Raw genomic sequence first — 16,469 nt, 5'->3', positions numbered from 1 at the left:
CATGGCTCGACAAAGCTGTCAAGACCTAAAAACAGAGCACAAAGGAGAAGAAGAGGCTTTCATTGAAGGGCAAGACACAGCTCCAATGCGGGTAGATAGCGGGTATAAACCGGTGGAGAAGACCCACCACCACCACCGAACTAAAAAAAACTCCAAGCTGAAAACACAGAAAGCGGACTGGACGACGGCAAACGAAACCGGAACAAAAAATATTTTGTTATCTCGACTGTTTTCAATTTTTTTTGCAAGATACAATATAGGCCAAATCTCCAAAATAGCACATTTCTAAGTTTATATCACAAAAATTTTAATTTTTTTATTTTTCAAAATTTGAAATCTTATCCCCAAAACCTCATTTCTCAACTCTAAACTCTAAACCCTAAACTCTAAACCCTAAACCCTAAACTCTAAACCCTAAACCCTAAACCCTAAAATCTAAACCCTAAACCTAAATTCTAAACCCTAAACCCTAAACCTTAAATCCTAAACTCCACCCTTTAACTCTAAACCCTAAGTTTGTGACTTTTGATAAAACATTAAATGCTATTTTTGTGACTTTTGACCTTTAGTGCTAGTTTGAGAACAAAAACTTGATTTAGTGCTATTTTTATCTTTTTCTCTGCAATATATTTCATAAATTAATATACTTATACTATCTTCTAAATCCATCAATTTTTGTGCATATACAATAATTTCCATAAAATATTATTGGTCTATTAAGGTCAATATACAAAATGTGGGTGGAAATTGCAGATGTGTGCATTTTTGTAATAATTGGCGAACCAAGTAATTTATGTGATGACTTGCCAATTCTGTCATCGAGATGACACATTTGTATTATGTATATCTTACCCGCTACCGGCGCTTATGACTAAAAAAAAGAGTTTTATTTCTATCGAAGGGGAAACGTAAACTATGAATTGAAACCGGATACAGTTTTAATAATTGAAGATATAAGAGATTGAAACCAGATATAGTTTTAATAATTGAAGAGAGAAGACTTGTAACATATTTCACCCAGGCGACCACCCCTTGGTAGGGAAGAATTTTCTTCGTGAGAAAGGGCGTCCGAAACCTGAAATTGCATTCACGAGACAGAATTAACCGGTTACAAGTTAACCCTAGCCAAGTCAAACTGTACCAGAGCTTACTTCGAAGTAATGAGGGTGGTTAACAGATGGATGAGAAGGAACTGGCGGCGATGGTTGAAAGAACTGGTTGCGATGGTTGAAAGAACTGGTTGTTGTTAGTCTACGCGACGGCCGAGGAGTTAACGGCGCCGCCGTAGACGGGGTGTTGGGGAGGGGGGAAAGGGTTGGAGTTGGTGAAGGGAGGAAAAGCAGTGAACGGAGGAGGCAGAGAAGGATCCATGGATTTAGAGAGAGAAAACAGAGGAGGAAGAAGAAGGTGATGAGATTGTGATTCTTTAGAGAAATTTGTTTTTTTCGTTTTTCTTTTCGCTTTTAATTTCAACTAAATTAAATTATGGTCTAACATTTTTGCAGTCAAGAGAAAGAGTTTTTGAACATTCCCGATTCTTTGCATTATTATTACTCTCTCTCTCTGCAACCGTCTCTTCAGATTCTTTACCTTCCCGATTGTATTTCTTTTTTATACGAATAAGAACACTCCCGGTATTACTCAAAAATGCACAGTTCCTTATTCACTTACCTAATATAATTCTATATCGTTGCCATCTAGTGCAAAAACCCAATATTATTTGATAAATTAATATTTCACTCAATTCTTTCAAATTAGTTCATTATATCAATAGAAAACACAGGTAAAAGTCATTAAAATCCCAATCCAGCTAAGTCAGTTCATAAGCTATTGGCTCATTTTGTAGACAATAAGTTTTGCCAATTTTGATTTTTAAAATGATCTGAAACTTTGATAGTTGAAAGAGAAGCATTCAGAATTGAAACCAAATCTCCCTAGTTGATTGGTGCAAAAAAAAAAAAAAAAATTCTCCCTAGTTGACTTTTCAATGTTAAAGAAAGTTAAAGGTAGAGATGCCCAGACACTATATATATGATGTTGATATAAAAACCTCCTTCCTTGAAAATTTGTGTAATCTGCAAATATAAGTCACTAAAATGACTAAATAGTAAGTCAAATTATGGATATCAAATCGCACGAATCATATACACCAACTATACATTTAATAAAAATTTCGACTAGGCTTTCAAATCATTTGAGTTTGCACAAGGCTTGATTTGAGAAAGTTTTGACTTTTTTCTTCAGTTCTACGAACCACGATATACCAAAAATGTACCTTCTTAATTAAAATTTAATTGTTATTAGCTCATACAAAGGGATTAAACATAGTATTGTTTTTCTGTTAGATTTTCTTTTTTGGTTAAATGTAAGATGATTTTTTTGTTAAATGTCATTTTGTGTATTTGTCAGTTTTCAACGGCATAAATCACACGACTCTTCTCTATATCTTTTTACTTTTAGTGACTCGGAACCACGACGGCACGACCATACAATGCATCATACATGATTCCCTAAATCATCCCACTAAGCTTTCAAGTTTACACAGTTAGGCTTGTACTTTATTCCAAAACATTTCCTGATAATAGACTTTAGTTATAGTCTTATACATCAACCAAAATATCAGCTAACAATTATACTTATATATATATATATATATATCGACTACCAGTTATATATATCAATGTGTCCCTATCTAGTTTATGTATTTATGCAATCTTGTTAAAAAATTATATACATATATATAATTGTATATACAATGCTTTACGACATGATACAACACACATGAAATGCATCGAGGGAAGTCTCAGATGTATGGTTAGTTTCACGCATGCCTCTTCGATCCTGATCAAGAAAGAAATAAAACTGTGCGACTAATTCGGTGAAATAATATTATCGAATATTCCAACCGAGTTAACGAGAGAATCACTGATCTATGTGACTTTGCCACAGACCACATATCCGAATATTCCATTCGTACATAGCGCAGAAAGATACAATTTTTTTTTGAATTATTGGAGTCTAAAATATGAATCATAATGTGACGTCACATCACATGTATGACTTTGCCACTTTACCAAATAACAATATTATAAGATTAATAGCATGGAAAATGGAAAGATCTGCTTAGCATCATATAATCCTCTAGTGTATTTTATATAATGCTATTTTTCGTTCACCATGCAGGAGTTTACGATTCAGTTATTAATATATGTTTAATTTATCATTTTATCGTTGACTATGGGTTTTAGTTTTCTGTCAAATGATTATATGACACGAATATATGAAACTATTTTTTAACACATACGAAACTATATTTTCTTTTGTAAAATCTGCTTATTAATATTAGGTGATTTTCAACGCTCCATCGAGTGCTATTTTTGTGATATAAAATTAGAAATGTGCTATTTTGGAGATTTGCCCAATATATTTTGTTGTAAACGTTTATTAATTTTAAATTATAATTTGTATAATGTTTAGAAATAAACATCATTTGTGTGGAGCTTCAATGGCCGGAATGATTACGAGTTTAGAAAAGTTTATTGAGGGCTAGCTATTCCGAAGTGATTTAGGAAGTTTCGGCATTCGAGACAATGAGTTGGATCTCATTTTTTCTGGGACATTCGCCAAAGGGTGAGAACAGCTCTTGGTTCTCACTGAAACTGAATCCGGATGTGTTGGAATGTTGGGTTAAACGAAACTAGTTAAAAAATGGTTAATTTGAATTATTTTGTACGAGTCGATTTGTAATCGGATTTAAATCCTGGTTTTCAGCTTCATTAATAAAGTGTATATTAAAAAAAAACATGATGTAGTAAAACAGTTCGTCTACTATCGGCTATTGTGAACGAACTGCAGGCCATTCACAAAACTAACTGAAGTACGTGTTCTTTATCTATCAAATATTAAGAAACTTTAACTTTTCACTTGTTACAATTGTTCCACTGCAGTTCTTTTTTCAAATGAAAGGAATGATAATTATTGGAATTGTCATTATATTTGTTCCAAAATCCTTTGATGTGGAATACATTTTCAGATAAATGTTTTTTGTTAAATGACATGAAAAATATAGAATGATATGAATAATCTTTTCTTTTTTTTTTTTACTCGTGAACATTTTATGGAATACAAAAGAATTAAACATTCATAAAAAAATATTCCATAAAAATGCATTCAATTGCACCCTAATAATGGAGTCCAGAAACTAATAAATAAAATAATACTAGCATTTTAAATAATCAAGAAGAACGATTACAAATCTAATAACATACATAATTAAAAACATGAAATACATCATTGAATAGAAATCATTGAATAGAAAATTAATTTGGAATACCTCCCTCTAAGTTTAATGTAAAATCCATGTTCAAAAACGCGCACAGGTTAACGATTAAATGACGGTTAAACGTTACACGGTGATACACCGCCGCAATTTCATCTTACTCGGCCAGAAACACGGAGAAATTCCTGTGTGGGTTATTTGGTTCAAAATCGTTAATTGAACTCTAAAACCAATATATCTATTGACAAAGACTTTAAGTTATAACTAACCAAATCACCAAAAAAATGATGAATTTTGTTGAAAAAAAGTCAAGACGGCCGCAAAAGATCAGGGTTGCATGCGAAAATAGTTGATGAAGAAGAGAATGTGTAAATTACTATGTTTCCCTTCATTAATAAAAAACGCAAAATACTTAAAATGTATATTTATTATTCGAACCCATGATGTTTAGAATTTAACCACTAGACAGCTAATATAACTTGATTTTATTTACGAAACATAATATATCTAAACCAAGAGCTCTTGATCTAGTGGTAAAGGAACTTCAGTTGTAGTGTCCGTCCTGGGTTCGAGTCGCTTTGACCACCTTCCCGCTTATAACCGTGCGTGTCTAGATGAAAAGTCTCGTGAGTATTAGACTAGGCTTACCGCCTGGGATCCCCACGGATATAAAAAAAAACATAATATATATAACAATAAATACGATAAAATCTTTTTAAAAACTCCCCGAATACTTTGATATTTTTTTGATTTTTAGCTAACTTGTTAGGTTCGAGTGCACCGCACACACGTGTGCCTAGCGAATTTTCGAAAAAGGTGTAAAAGTAAACTCTTAAGAAGAAAAAAAAAGAATTTTTGTAGATGGTCGGTTATATACTTAAATCAAAAATAAATAAAAAGTAGTCAACTAGTTAAAAGTTAGGTTCAGAGTTCAAAGATTCATCAATCTCCATGACATGACACATGTTCTTCTCAAAATAAAATCAACTTATTATTATTTGGATATGTTTAGTCAAAAGAGTAATTTTTTCTGAGCCCAGGTAAAAATACAAGAGAGAGAAAGCTGTAATAATTGTTCAGAGTCGTTGACAAAAAACATATTTGTCCAGAGTCATTTGTTTTCCTAAAAATGTAATTGTGCAAGTCTCAGTTTTTGACGTCACTGATTATTTAGAAACTATTCAATGAATATTTAATTATAAGGAAAAGTAAAATAAAATAATATAAAAACCAGCAATCACGGAGAATCTAGGGGAAATCACGTTACCACTTTCGTACTATAGCTTTTCATTTTTACCACGACTAAATGAACATTTTCAAAAATACATTTTCAAAAATACATTTTCATTAAACGGCAAAAGATTCTTATGCCCTTGTTATTTATATATATAATAAATAAATATTTAAATAAATAAAAATCTAAAAAATATTAAAAAAAAATTTTAATTTTTTTCGAATTATACTATTTCGAAATTCAAACCCTAAACCGTAAAACTCAACTCTAAACCCTAAACCATCAATCCTAAACCCTATTTTTTTAAATATGAACCCTAAACCTTAAACCAACAATCTTAAACCCTATTTTTTTTGAAATATGAACTCTAAACCCAGAAACATCAACTCTAAACCCTAAACCCCGAGACATCAACTCTAAACCATAAATCCCGAGACATCAACTCTAAACCCTAAACCCTAAAAATTAACCCTAAACCTTAAAACATCAACTCTAAACCCTAAACCCTAAACCCTAAACTCTAAAACCCTAGAGTTGATGTTTTAGCGTTTAGATTTGAAGGTTTAGGATTTTATGGTTTAGATTTGAAGGTTTATGGTTTTAGGGTTTTAGAGTTTAGGGTTTACGTTTAGGGTTTAGAGTTGATGTTTTAGGGATTAGATTTGAAGGTTTAGTGTTTTAGGGTTTAGGGTTCGAATTTCTGAAAAATATAGGGTTTAGGGTTTAGGGTTTACGTTTAGGGTTTAGAATTGATGTTGTAGGGTTTAGATTCGAAGGTTTAAGGTTTAGAGTTGATGTTTCGGGGTTTAGGGTTTAGAGTTGATGTTTCATGGTTTAGGGTTTAGGGTTTAGAGTTAATGATTTAGGGTTTAAAGTTGATGTTTTAAGTTTAGATTTCCGATCTAGAGTTTACGTTTAGGTTTAGAGTTGATGTTTTAGGGTTTAGATTTGAAGGTTTAGGGTTTAGGGTTTAGGTTTAGAGTTGATGTTTCGGGGTTTAGGGTTTAGAGTTGATGTTTCGTGGTTTAGAGTTGATGTTTTAAGTTTAGATTAGTTAAACTAGTTTTTTTCGTTAAAGTTAATCAAAAAGTTATAAATGTTTTTTATAAAGAGGAAGCTAAAATTGGTTAATGTAAACATGAAAATTTGTACTTTAAAAATGATTATTTTGTCAATTTCCCTGGAATCTATCCCCCTCTATATATAGACACGTAAGCCTTGTAGTGTTTTTACCTCTCTCTCTCTCTGTATCTGATCCCTCCACAACTGGTTCTTTTGCTCTAAACTGGTTAATGTCTGAATCTTTCTCATCTGGGTCAGTCTCAAATGACTTAAAGTTTGCTTTTTTATATTTTCTCTGTCCCATCGAGTTCCCGATTTCATCGGCGAAATCTCAGTCATCTGTAAGTGTGCAGATCTTTTGGATTTGATTTCGCTTTCTGTTTGTTGTTTCCTTTAAGAAGGAAGTAGGAAGACATGCCTCATGGGAAGCTAGAGAAGATGCATCAATGGATGTTCATCTTCGTCAACTGGTTCCCGGCAAAGTCAGCGAAGACGACAAACTCGTTGAGTACGATGCTCTGCTTCTAGATCGGTTCCTCGATATTCTCCAAGACTTGCACGGCGAGGATCTTCGAGAAACTGTACGTTCTCTCTACCTTTCTGGAGTTGATCATGTTGTTTTGAATAAAGGTTTTGACTTTATAAACTTTGGTTTCCTATAGGTTCAAGAGCTTTATGAGCACTCTGCAGAGTACGAAGGGAAGCATGAGCCCGAGAAGCTACTCTAGAGGAGCTAGGGAGTGTTCTAACCAGTTTAGATCCAGGAGACTCTATCGTCATCGCTAAAGCCTTCTCTCACATGCTTAACTCAGCTAATCTCGCTGAGGAAGTGCAGATCGCTTATCGCCGTAGGATCAAGAAGCTCAAGAAAGGTGATTTCGTTGATGAGAGCTCTGCTACCACTGAGTCTGACCTCGAAGAAACTTTCAAGAAGCTTGTTGGTGATCTGAACAAGTCTCCTGAAGAGATCTTTGATGCTCTCAAGAATCAGACTGTTGATTTGGTTCTGACTGCTCATCCTACTCAGTCTGTGAGAAGATCACTGCTTCAGAAACATGGGAGGATAAGAGACTGTCTGGCTCAGCTCTATGCTAAGGATATTACTCCTGATGACAAGCAAGAGCTCGACGAGGCTCTGCAGAGAGAGGTAAAAGCCTTCTTCACTATTGACTTACTTGAGGTTTTACAAATCAATCCTCAGAGTGTAATGCATAAGTTTGGTTCCTTTTGGTTAGATTCAAGCTGCATTCAGAACAGATGAAATCAAGAGAACACCACCAACGCCTCAAGATGAGATGAGAGCTGGGATGAGTTACTTCCATGAAACTATCTGGAAAGGTGTTCCCAAGTTTCTTCGCCGTGTAGACACTGCTCTCAAAAACATTGGGATCGAAGAACGTGTTCCATATAATGCTCCACTGATTCAATTCTCTTCTTGGATGGGTGGTGACCGTGACGGTACGTTTCTGTAAGAACCTCTTCTCTATTAGCTTCTTAGCTCTGTCATTGTGTTTACTCAAGTCACAATATTTGTAGGTAATCCAAGGGTTACACCTGAAGTCACTAGAGATGTGTGTTTGCTAGCGAGAATGATGGCTTCTACTATGTACTTCTACCAAATCGAAGATCTTATGTTTGAGGTTTGCTTTCGGTTTCTCTTTATGGTTTAGACTAATATTCTCTGTTCTTAAAAAACAAATTTATTTTTTAAAACTTGTGTTTCAAAAAAATATACTATGTTCAATATCTTTAGGTATTTTTATTAGTTAATTAAAATGATTAATTGCAATTTTAAAGAATTAGTTCTATTTATTGAAGTCTAAAATTATTGGAAATTGGTAAACAAAATAATATATAAACATAATTTTTTTTAGAAACAGTAAGTATTGGTATAAACGCCCTGATTCATTTTTTCATGTTTCTTTGGTAAGTTGTCCATGTGGCATTGTAATGACGAGCTGCGTGTGCGAGCCCATGAACTTCACGTAAACAGGAGGAAAGACGCTGCAAAGCATTACTTAGGTACGATACAGAACCTATCTTTGGAGCATTTTTTATGTCTAATCTTTAATTTGGAACCGTTCATTCATTGTCAGAGTTCTGGAAGTCAATCCCTCCAACTGAGCCATACCGTGTGATTCTTGGTGATGTAAGGGACAAACTCTACCACACACGTGAACGTGCTCGTCAATTGCTCAGTAATGGAACCTCTGATGTCCCTGAAGAAGCTACTTTCAACAACTTGGAAGAGGTAATTTAGAATCCCTTAGTTTCCGGTTTAGATCTGGTACTAAACCAATGTTTTTGTTGTAGTTCTTGGAGCCGCCTGAGCTTTGTTACTGATCACTATGTTCATGTGGTGACCGTCCAATAGCTGATGGAAGCCTTCTTGATTTCTTGAGGCAAGTCTCAACCTTTGGACTCTCTCTTGTCAGGCTTGACATAAGGCAAGAATCTGACCGCCACACTGATGTATTGGATGCTATCACAACCCATTTAGACATCGGATCCTTCAGCTGACGTTCTCGACACGTTTCATGTCATAGCCGAGCTGCCTTCAGACAGTTTTGGTGCTTACATTATCTCCATGGCAACATCTCCTTCTGATGTACTAGCGGTTGAGCTTTTACAGCGTGAGTGCCACGTCAAACGGCCTTTGAGAGTTGTCCCGCTTTTCGAGAAGCTAGCTGATCTAGAAGCAACTCCTGCAGCGGTTGCTAGGCTCTTTTCTGTTGACTGGTACAAGAACCGGATCAACGGTAAGCAAGAGGTTATGATCGGTTACTCCGATTCAGGCAAAGACGCTGGTCGTTTGTCCGCTGCTTGGCAGTTATAAAAAGCTCAAGAAGAGCTTGTGAAGGTTGCTAAAGAGTACGGTGTGAAGCTAACGATGTTTCACGGTCGTGGTGGCACGGTCGGAAGAGGAGGCGGACCGACACATCTTGCTATATTGTCTCAGCCACCGGATACTATTAACGGTTCCTTGCGTGTCACGGTGCAAGGTGAAGTCAAGCAATCGTTCGGAGAGGAACATCTATGCTTTTGAACGCTTCAGCGTTTCTGTTGGAAGTATACTTGAAATAACTTGAAGAGCAAGTAATCCTAATCTCACATTGATTTGGTTATTTATAAAGATTAGGAAATATCTTAATAATGTTAAGTCTATCAGGAAAAGGAAATTATAACCCTATATAAGAAGTTGTAGACTTGTCGCAACCTTTAAGAAAGTTTTGTGATTGTATTGGATTCTTGAGTTTTGAGTGATTTTCTCAAGAGATTAATAAAAGAGCAAGTTTTGAGTGATTTTCTCAATGGGTTCTCCTAAAGTTGTTGCTTTCTATCAGAGCTTCTAGGGACGAACAGACGATACAACAAGCATGGGAGATATTGTTGTGTCAAAGATAAAGGAAGGAGGAGGATCTTCTAAGATAAGTTGTCCTGTTCTTACGGAAACAAACTATGCGGTGTGGATGATAAGGATCAGATTAGTGTTGAAGATAAACAAAGTATGGGATCTGGTGGAGAAAGAATCAGATGATAGTGAAAAGAAGGACCTAGTCACAGCCCTAATATTTCAGGCACAACCTGAGACGCTTGTATTACAATTGGGTAACTTAGAGACTGCGAAGGCAGTTTGGGATGCGATCAAGGAACGATACTTAAGAGCTGATCTAGTTCGAGAAGCAAGATTGCAAACACTAGCATCTGATCTCGAAAGATTGAAGATGAAAGACAAAGACACCATTGATGATATTGCGGGGAAATTGACCGAGCTGTCATCGAAAGCAACAACTTTAGGAGAACCCATTGAGGAACATAAGCTTATAAAGAAATATATGTCTTGCCTCCCACAAAAGAAATACATTCAACTTGTTGCAACAGTTGAGCAATTTGTCGATCTCAAGACCACAAAGTTTGAGAATATCGTTGGGAGATTTAAAGCTTATGAGGAGAGAGTTAAAGACGAAGAAGAAGAAGAAACTCAGAGCAAGCTCATGTATGCAAGCAACGAAACTCAACCTCAACCTCAACACACTCACCCTACCGCAAACACCAACAACCGTGATTATAACAGTAACTTCAGAGGTCGTGGTCGAGGAAACCGGTCTTACAATAGAGGAAGAGGCAGAGGAAGGTATAATGACATATATCAAGATCGGTACCAGGACAGTTTTGACATGTCTAAGATTATGTGTTTCCGTTGTGATAAAATGGGACACTTTGCCTCAGTGTGTCCTGATCGTCTCTTAAAGCTACAAGAGGCGACTGAAACAAAAGACAATGATACTACGGAAGCAGAGGAGCTAATGGTTCATGAGGTAGTATACCTTAACTAACAAAACGTTAATCCTCTGGTATTGAGACGAGTAAAGAAAATGATAAAATATGGTATCTAGACAATGGGGCAAGCAATCACATGACCGGTGATAGGAGGTATTTTAAGAGCTTGGACGAGACCATCACTGGCAAGGTTAGATTCGGAGACGATTCTCGTATTGACATCAAGGGGAAAGGACCAATATGTTTTGCACAAGAGATGGGAGCAAAAGGATATTAGCTGATGTCTACTATATACCAGACTTAAAGAGTAATATAATAAGTCTTAGGCAGGCTACGGAGTGTGGATGTGATATACGAATGAAGGATAACTATCTCACTTTGAGAGATCGCGACGGGAAGCTCATCGCTAAAGCCAAACGCTCAAGAAACCGTCTCTATGAAGTCAATATCGAGAGAGATGATTGGTGTTTAGTGGAATCGGCTAGTAATGAATCAGCAACATGGCATGCACGGTTGGGTCATATAGGAAGAGAAGCAATCAGGTTAATGGCAAGCAAGGAACTCGTATACGGCTTACCGAAAATAGTAAGTGATAAAGAAACATGTCCTTCTTTCATACTTGGGAAACAAGCAAGGCATGCATTCCCACAATCGACATCATTCTGAGCTGATACAGTACTTAACCTCATACATGGTGATCTTTGCGGACCCATTACGCCATCAACGCCATCGCAAAAGAGATACATTTTTGTTCTAATCGATGATCACAGTAGATATATGTGGACGGTACTCTTGAGAGATAAAGGGGAAGCATTCAATAAGTTTAAAAACTTCAAGGCCATTGTTGAGAAAGAGAGCGAAGCTACAATAAAGACACTTAGGACATACTGAGGTGGTGAATTCACATCCAATGAGTTTAACGTATATTGTGAAGAACACAGAATACATAGGCATCTAACGGCGCCGTATACTCCTCAACAGAACGAGGTAGTAGAGAGGAGAAATCGAACACTTCTCAACATGACAAGAAGCATCTTGAAGCATATGGAACTGCCAAACTATCTTTGGGGCGAAGCGGTAAGACATGCTACATACATTATAAACATAGCAGCAAGCCGTGTCATCAACGCCAAGACACCATACAAACTGTTCAAAGGCCAGAAGCCATACATCGGTCATCTACGTGTATTCGGCTGCATTGGATTCGCAAAGGTGGATTCACAACATCTAAAGAAGCTTGATAACAGGTCAAGAATGTTTGTACATCTCGGGATTGAACCAGGATCCAAAGCCTATAGACTCTTTGATCCAACAAGTAAAAGAGTAATGGTCAGTAGGGATGTAATATTTGATGAGAGCAATGGCTGGGATTGGACGAAAAGCAACAAAGAAGACACAAGCGGATCCTTTCAGATTAATATCAGTCAATACGGCAATCATGGCATCGATGATAGCATCACAACGCCTAATCAAGAAGAAGCCGCATCCACACTTGAACCAAACACGACAATGGAGGATGAAGAAGACGAAGAGGATAATGGGGATGATGGAGATAAGCAGAGCCCGTGTTGAGACGTTCTCAGAGAAAGAAAACAGCCTGGTTACTTGGATGATTACATCTTGTTGGCTGAGCTTGAAGGAGAAAGACTGTTATTAAGTATAAACGATGAACCATGGAGCTACCAAGAAGCAATAGAAAAGGAAGAGTGGAGAGATGCTTGTCAAGATGAGCTTAAATCAATAGTGAAAAACAGAACGTTGGACTTGGTAGAACTTCCGGCTAGAGCAAAAGCGATAGGACTCAAATGGATCTTTAAGATTAAGCGCAACTCTGATGGAAGTATAAATAAATTCAAAGCAAGGTTGGTAGCAAAGGGTTATATACAACGACATGGTATTGATTTCGATGAAGTGTTTGCAGCGGTGGCTCGCATAGAAACTGTCTGTTTCCTACTAGCTCTAGCGGCAGCAAAGGGGTGGCAAGTGCACCATTTAGACGTCAAAACCGCGTTCTTACATGAAGATCTTAAAGAAGATATATACGTCTGTCAGCCAGAGGGATTCGAAGTCACGGGTCAAAAGAATAAAGTTTATAAACTACGGAAGGCTTTCTATGGTCTACTCCAAGCTCCGAGAGCGTGGAATGAAAAGTTAAACAAGGTACTGAGTGAACTAAGGTTCGAAAGATGCTCCAAGGAACCAGCATTGTATCGACGAGTTGATAAAGAACATCTGCTGCTTGTGGCTGTTTATGTTGACGACCTTTTGGTAACTGGTACAAGTCTAGAGATGATCGATGAGTTCAAGAAAGGAATGGCTACGAAATTCGAGATGAGCGTTTTAGGCAAATTGACATACTATTTGGGAATTGAGGTTGATCAACACAGTGAAGGGATTACATTGAGACAGGAAAGATATGCAAATAAAATCTTAGAGGAAGCCGGAATGCAAGGTTGCAATGCAGTCCATGTTCTGTTTGATCCAAGCTTAAAGTTGTCCAAGGCTCACGAGGAATCCAGCGTCGACGAGAAGGACTATAGACAAACCATTGGCTGTCTTAGATACCTTCTCCACACGCGACCTGATCTCTCCTTTGCAGTTGGTGTCATGAGTAGATATATGCAGGCTCCAAAAACTTCACATGCTGCGGCTATAAAACAGATTCTGCGGTACTTGAATATTTAGTTATGGTTTGACATTTAAACGTGCAGCAGAAGTAAAGCTAATTGGCTATAGTGATGCAAGCCATAACGTGGACGAGGATGATGGACGCAGTACAACAGGACATGTGTTTTATCTCTTAAACTCCCCCATAACCTGGAGTTCGCAGAAACAAGAAACAGTTGCTCTTTCGTCTTGTGAAGCAGAGTTTATGGCAGCAACTGAAGCAGCAAAGCAAGCTATTTGGCTCCAGGACTTGCTTGGTGAAGTCGTAGAGAAGAAGTGTGAGAAGGTAGTAATACTTATTGACAATAAATCTGCGATTGCATTGACAAAAAATCTAGTTTTCCATGGGCGAAGCAAGCATATACATCGACGATACCACTTCATTCGTGAATGTGTTGACAACAATCAAATTGAGGTGCAACACGTACCACGGAATGAACAAAGAGCAGACATCTTGACTAAAGGACTTGGAAGAATTCAGTACAAAGAAATGAGATTTGAGGAGCATGATTGGAGTTGAAGACTTGGAGATTTCAAGCTTAAGAGGGAGATTGTTGGAAGTAAGCTTGAAATAACTTGAAGAGCAAGCAATCCTAATCTCACATTGATTTGGTTATTTATAAAGATTAGAAAATATCTTAATAATGTTAAGTCTATCAGGAAAAGGAAATTATAACCCTATATAAGAAGTTGCAGACTTATTGTAACCTTTAAGAAAGTTTTGTGATTGTATTGGGTTCTTGAGTTTTGAGTGATTTTCTCAAGAGATTAATAAGAGAGCAAGTTCTTATTAAATCTATTCTACAATCAGTTTGTGAAACTATAGTTTCACCGCTGCAACACTCGAGCATGAGATGCATCCTCCGGTTACTCCTAAACCGGAATGGCGCACTGCTCGATGAAATGGCGGTTGTTGCGACCGAAGAGTATCGGTCTGTTGTGTTCCAAGAACCCCGAGTACTTCCGCCTGGTAAGAGTATTGCATACTCAACTCAGAATCTTGAAACTCACTTTCCGACATAACCTTGAAACTCAAACTCACTTTCCGACAATCTTAAAACTCAAACTCACTTTTCAATGTAATCTTATATGTTTGTTTTTTTACAAAAAAACATAATAAATTTTGATAATAAATGTATTATTTCCTGTATTTACCAATTCTTCATAATTATAAAATAATAGCATTTTTAAAGATAATAATTTTTTTTGAAATTTTCAAATCACCATTATTAACTAATAAAATTGCATAGAAAACTTAAAAAATATGCATCTTTTAAAAATAAATTTTTTATTTTAAAACATTTATATTTTAGGAACTGAGAGGAATAAATTAGACTTACTTTGGGACATAATCTTAAAAATTACAAGAATCTTATGAAACCTGTGCAGGCCACACCGGAGCTAGAGTATGGTTGTATGAACATAGGAAGCAGACCTTTGAAGAGGAAACCAAGTGGCGGCATAGAATCTCTCCGTGCGATTCCGTGGATCTTTGCATGGACTCAAACGAGATTCCATCTCCCTGTATGGCTGGGATTCGGAGCAGCGATCAAGCACGTGGTTCAGAAAGACGTCAAGAACCTCCACATGCTTAAGGATATGTACAAGCATTGGCCTTTCTTTAGAGTCACCATTGATTTAATCGAAATGGTGTTCGCTAAGGGAGATCCAGGTATCGCTGCTTTATACGATAAGCTTCTTGTTTCTGAAGAGCTATGGCCGTTTTGTTGTGACGGATGTGAGAAGATATAGATTAACAGATGGATAAACAATAAAGAAAGAAACAGAGATTTAACGTGGTTCACCCCTAACGACTATGTCCATGGGCAAAAAGAGATTTTGATGGAGGAATTACAGAAATCTGTCTACAAGAAGATCAGATCTAGTTTCTCTACGGCTGCTGACAAGGTTTAGAGGAGGCACAAGATATATATAGTTGTGTCCCAGAAAACCCTAGCACTAGTGGACCTCAAAAGACTAAGACCCAACAGATTCACGACATTATTCAACAAATCTCCACCTTGACTTGAATCTTCCATAATCAGATGTACTAGAATGCACTTCTTCGTGCTCAGAATACAGATGTACCAGACTCTCTCTTTGCTCAGATGTTCCGTCAAACTCAGATGTCTGATGTCCCGTCGGACCAGATGCTCCTCAGAGCCAGATGCCCTCACTTGGGGCAGATGCTCTCTTCAAGCCAGATGCCCCTCAGGGCCAAACGCCCATCAGGGCCAGATTTAACAGCTTGAGATGTTTAGCAAATCAAGACAATGCTTGAACTTGCTATGAGGAACCGGCTTAGTGAACATATCCGCAGGATTATCAGCTGTTCCTACCTTCTTCACTTCAATCCTCTTCTCATCTCTCAGAAAATGGTATCTTACATCGATATGCTTGGTTCTCTCATGATGAACCTGATCCTTGGCTAAGCAGATATTGGATAATCCGAATCAGAATACCCAGTAACCAGTCTCGGATCCTTGTCTCCATAGACAAGACCAATATCAGATGTACCCTTAAGGTACCGGAAAATCCTCTTCACAACGATCCAGTGCTCCTTTCATGGCTGAACCATGAACCTACTCACAACACTGACTGCGTGTGCAAGATCTGGTCTTGTACAAACCACAGCATACATCAAACTTCCTACAGCACTATCATAAGGAACACATGACATATAATCGATTTCCCCTTCAGACATTTCATCACTCATGGTAGGATGAAAATTTGTAGCACATGAAGTATCGATATGCTTAACATTAAGCATCCCGAATATTGTCAAGACATTTTCAATGTAGGCCTTTTGTGACAAGAACAACTTCTTCTTCGTCATATCCCTGAAGATCTCCATTCCTAGAATCTTCCTCGCAGCACCCAAATCTTTCATTTCAAACTCGAACTCAGTAGTTCTTTCAGCTTCTGAACATAACACTTCTTCTTGGC

At 37.1% G+C, this 16,469-nt stretch overlaps 2 protein-coding genes, 1 long non-coding RNA gene and 1 pseudogene across 3 annotated transcripts; 3 read left to right on the top strand and 1 right to left on the bottom strand.

The window, feature by feature from the left end:
- Nucleotides 1-657: 657 nt before the first annotated feature.
- LOC106299207 lies at nt 658-1,572 on the bottom strand. The gene is made up of 2 exons (XR_001261714.1): nt 1,152-1,572; nt 658-1,075 (listed from the first exon to the last, which is right to left on the bottom strand). It is a non-coding gene; the product is annotated as an uncharacterized LOC106299207 (long non-coding RNA).
- A 5,182-nt stretch (nt 1,573-6,754) lies between these two features.
- LOC106300933 lies at nt 6,755-9,880 on the top strand (annotated as a pseudogene).
- A 72-nt stretch (nt 9,881-9,952) lies between these two features.
- On the top strand, nt 9,953-10,912 carry LOC106297346. Its single transcript, XM_013733606.1, has one exon. The coding sequence runs from the start codon at nt 9,953-9,955 to the stop codon at nt 10,910-10,912; it is 960 nt and encodes a 319-aa protein (XP_013589060.1).
- Nucleotides 10,913-14,363: 3,451 nt separating this feature from the next.
- On the top strand, nt 14,364-15,275 carry LOC106297345 (phosphoenolpyruvate carboxylase 1-like). Its single transcript, XM_013733605.1, has 2 exons — nt 14,364-14,493; nt 14,913-15,275. Exons 1-2 carry the CDS (start codon nt 14,407-14,409, stop codon nt 15,273-15,275), a joined length of 450 nt encoding a protein of 149 aa, XP_013589059.1. The 5' UTR covers nt 14,364-14,406.
- Nucleotides 15,276-16,469: the final 1,194 nt, after the last annotated feature.

This window comes from Brassica oleracea, chromosome C6 (assembly GCF_000695525.1).
Source record: "Brassica oleracea var. oleracea cultivar TO1000 chromosome C6, BOL, whole genome shotgun sequence".
Lineage (NCBI taxonomy): Eukaryota > Viridiplantae > Streptophyta > Magnoliopsida > Brassicales > Brassicaceae > Brassica > Brassica oleracea.
This window is presented reverse-complemented; position numbering and strand designations above follow the sequence as displayed.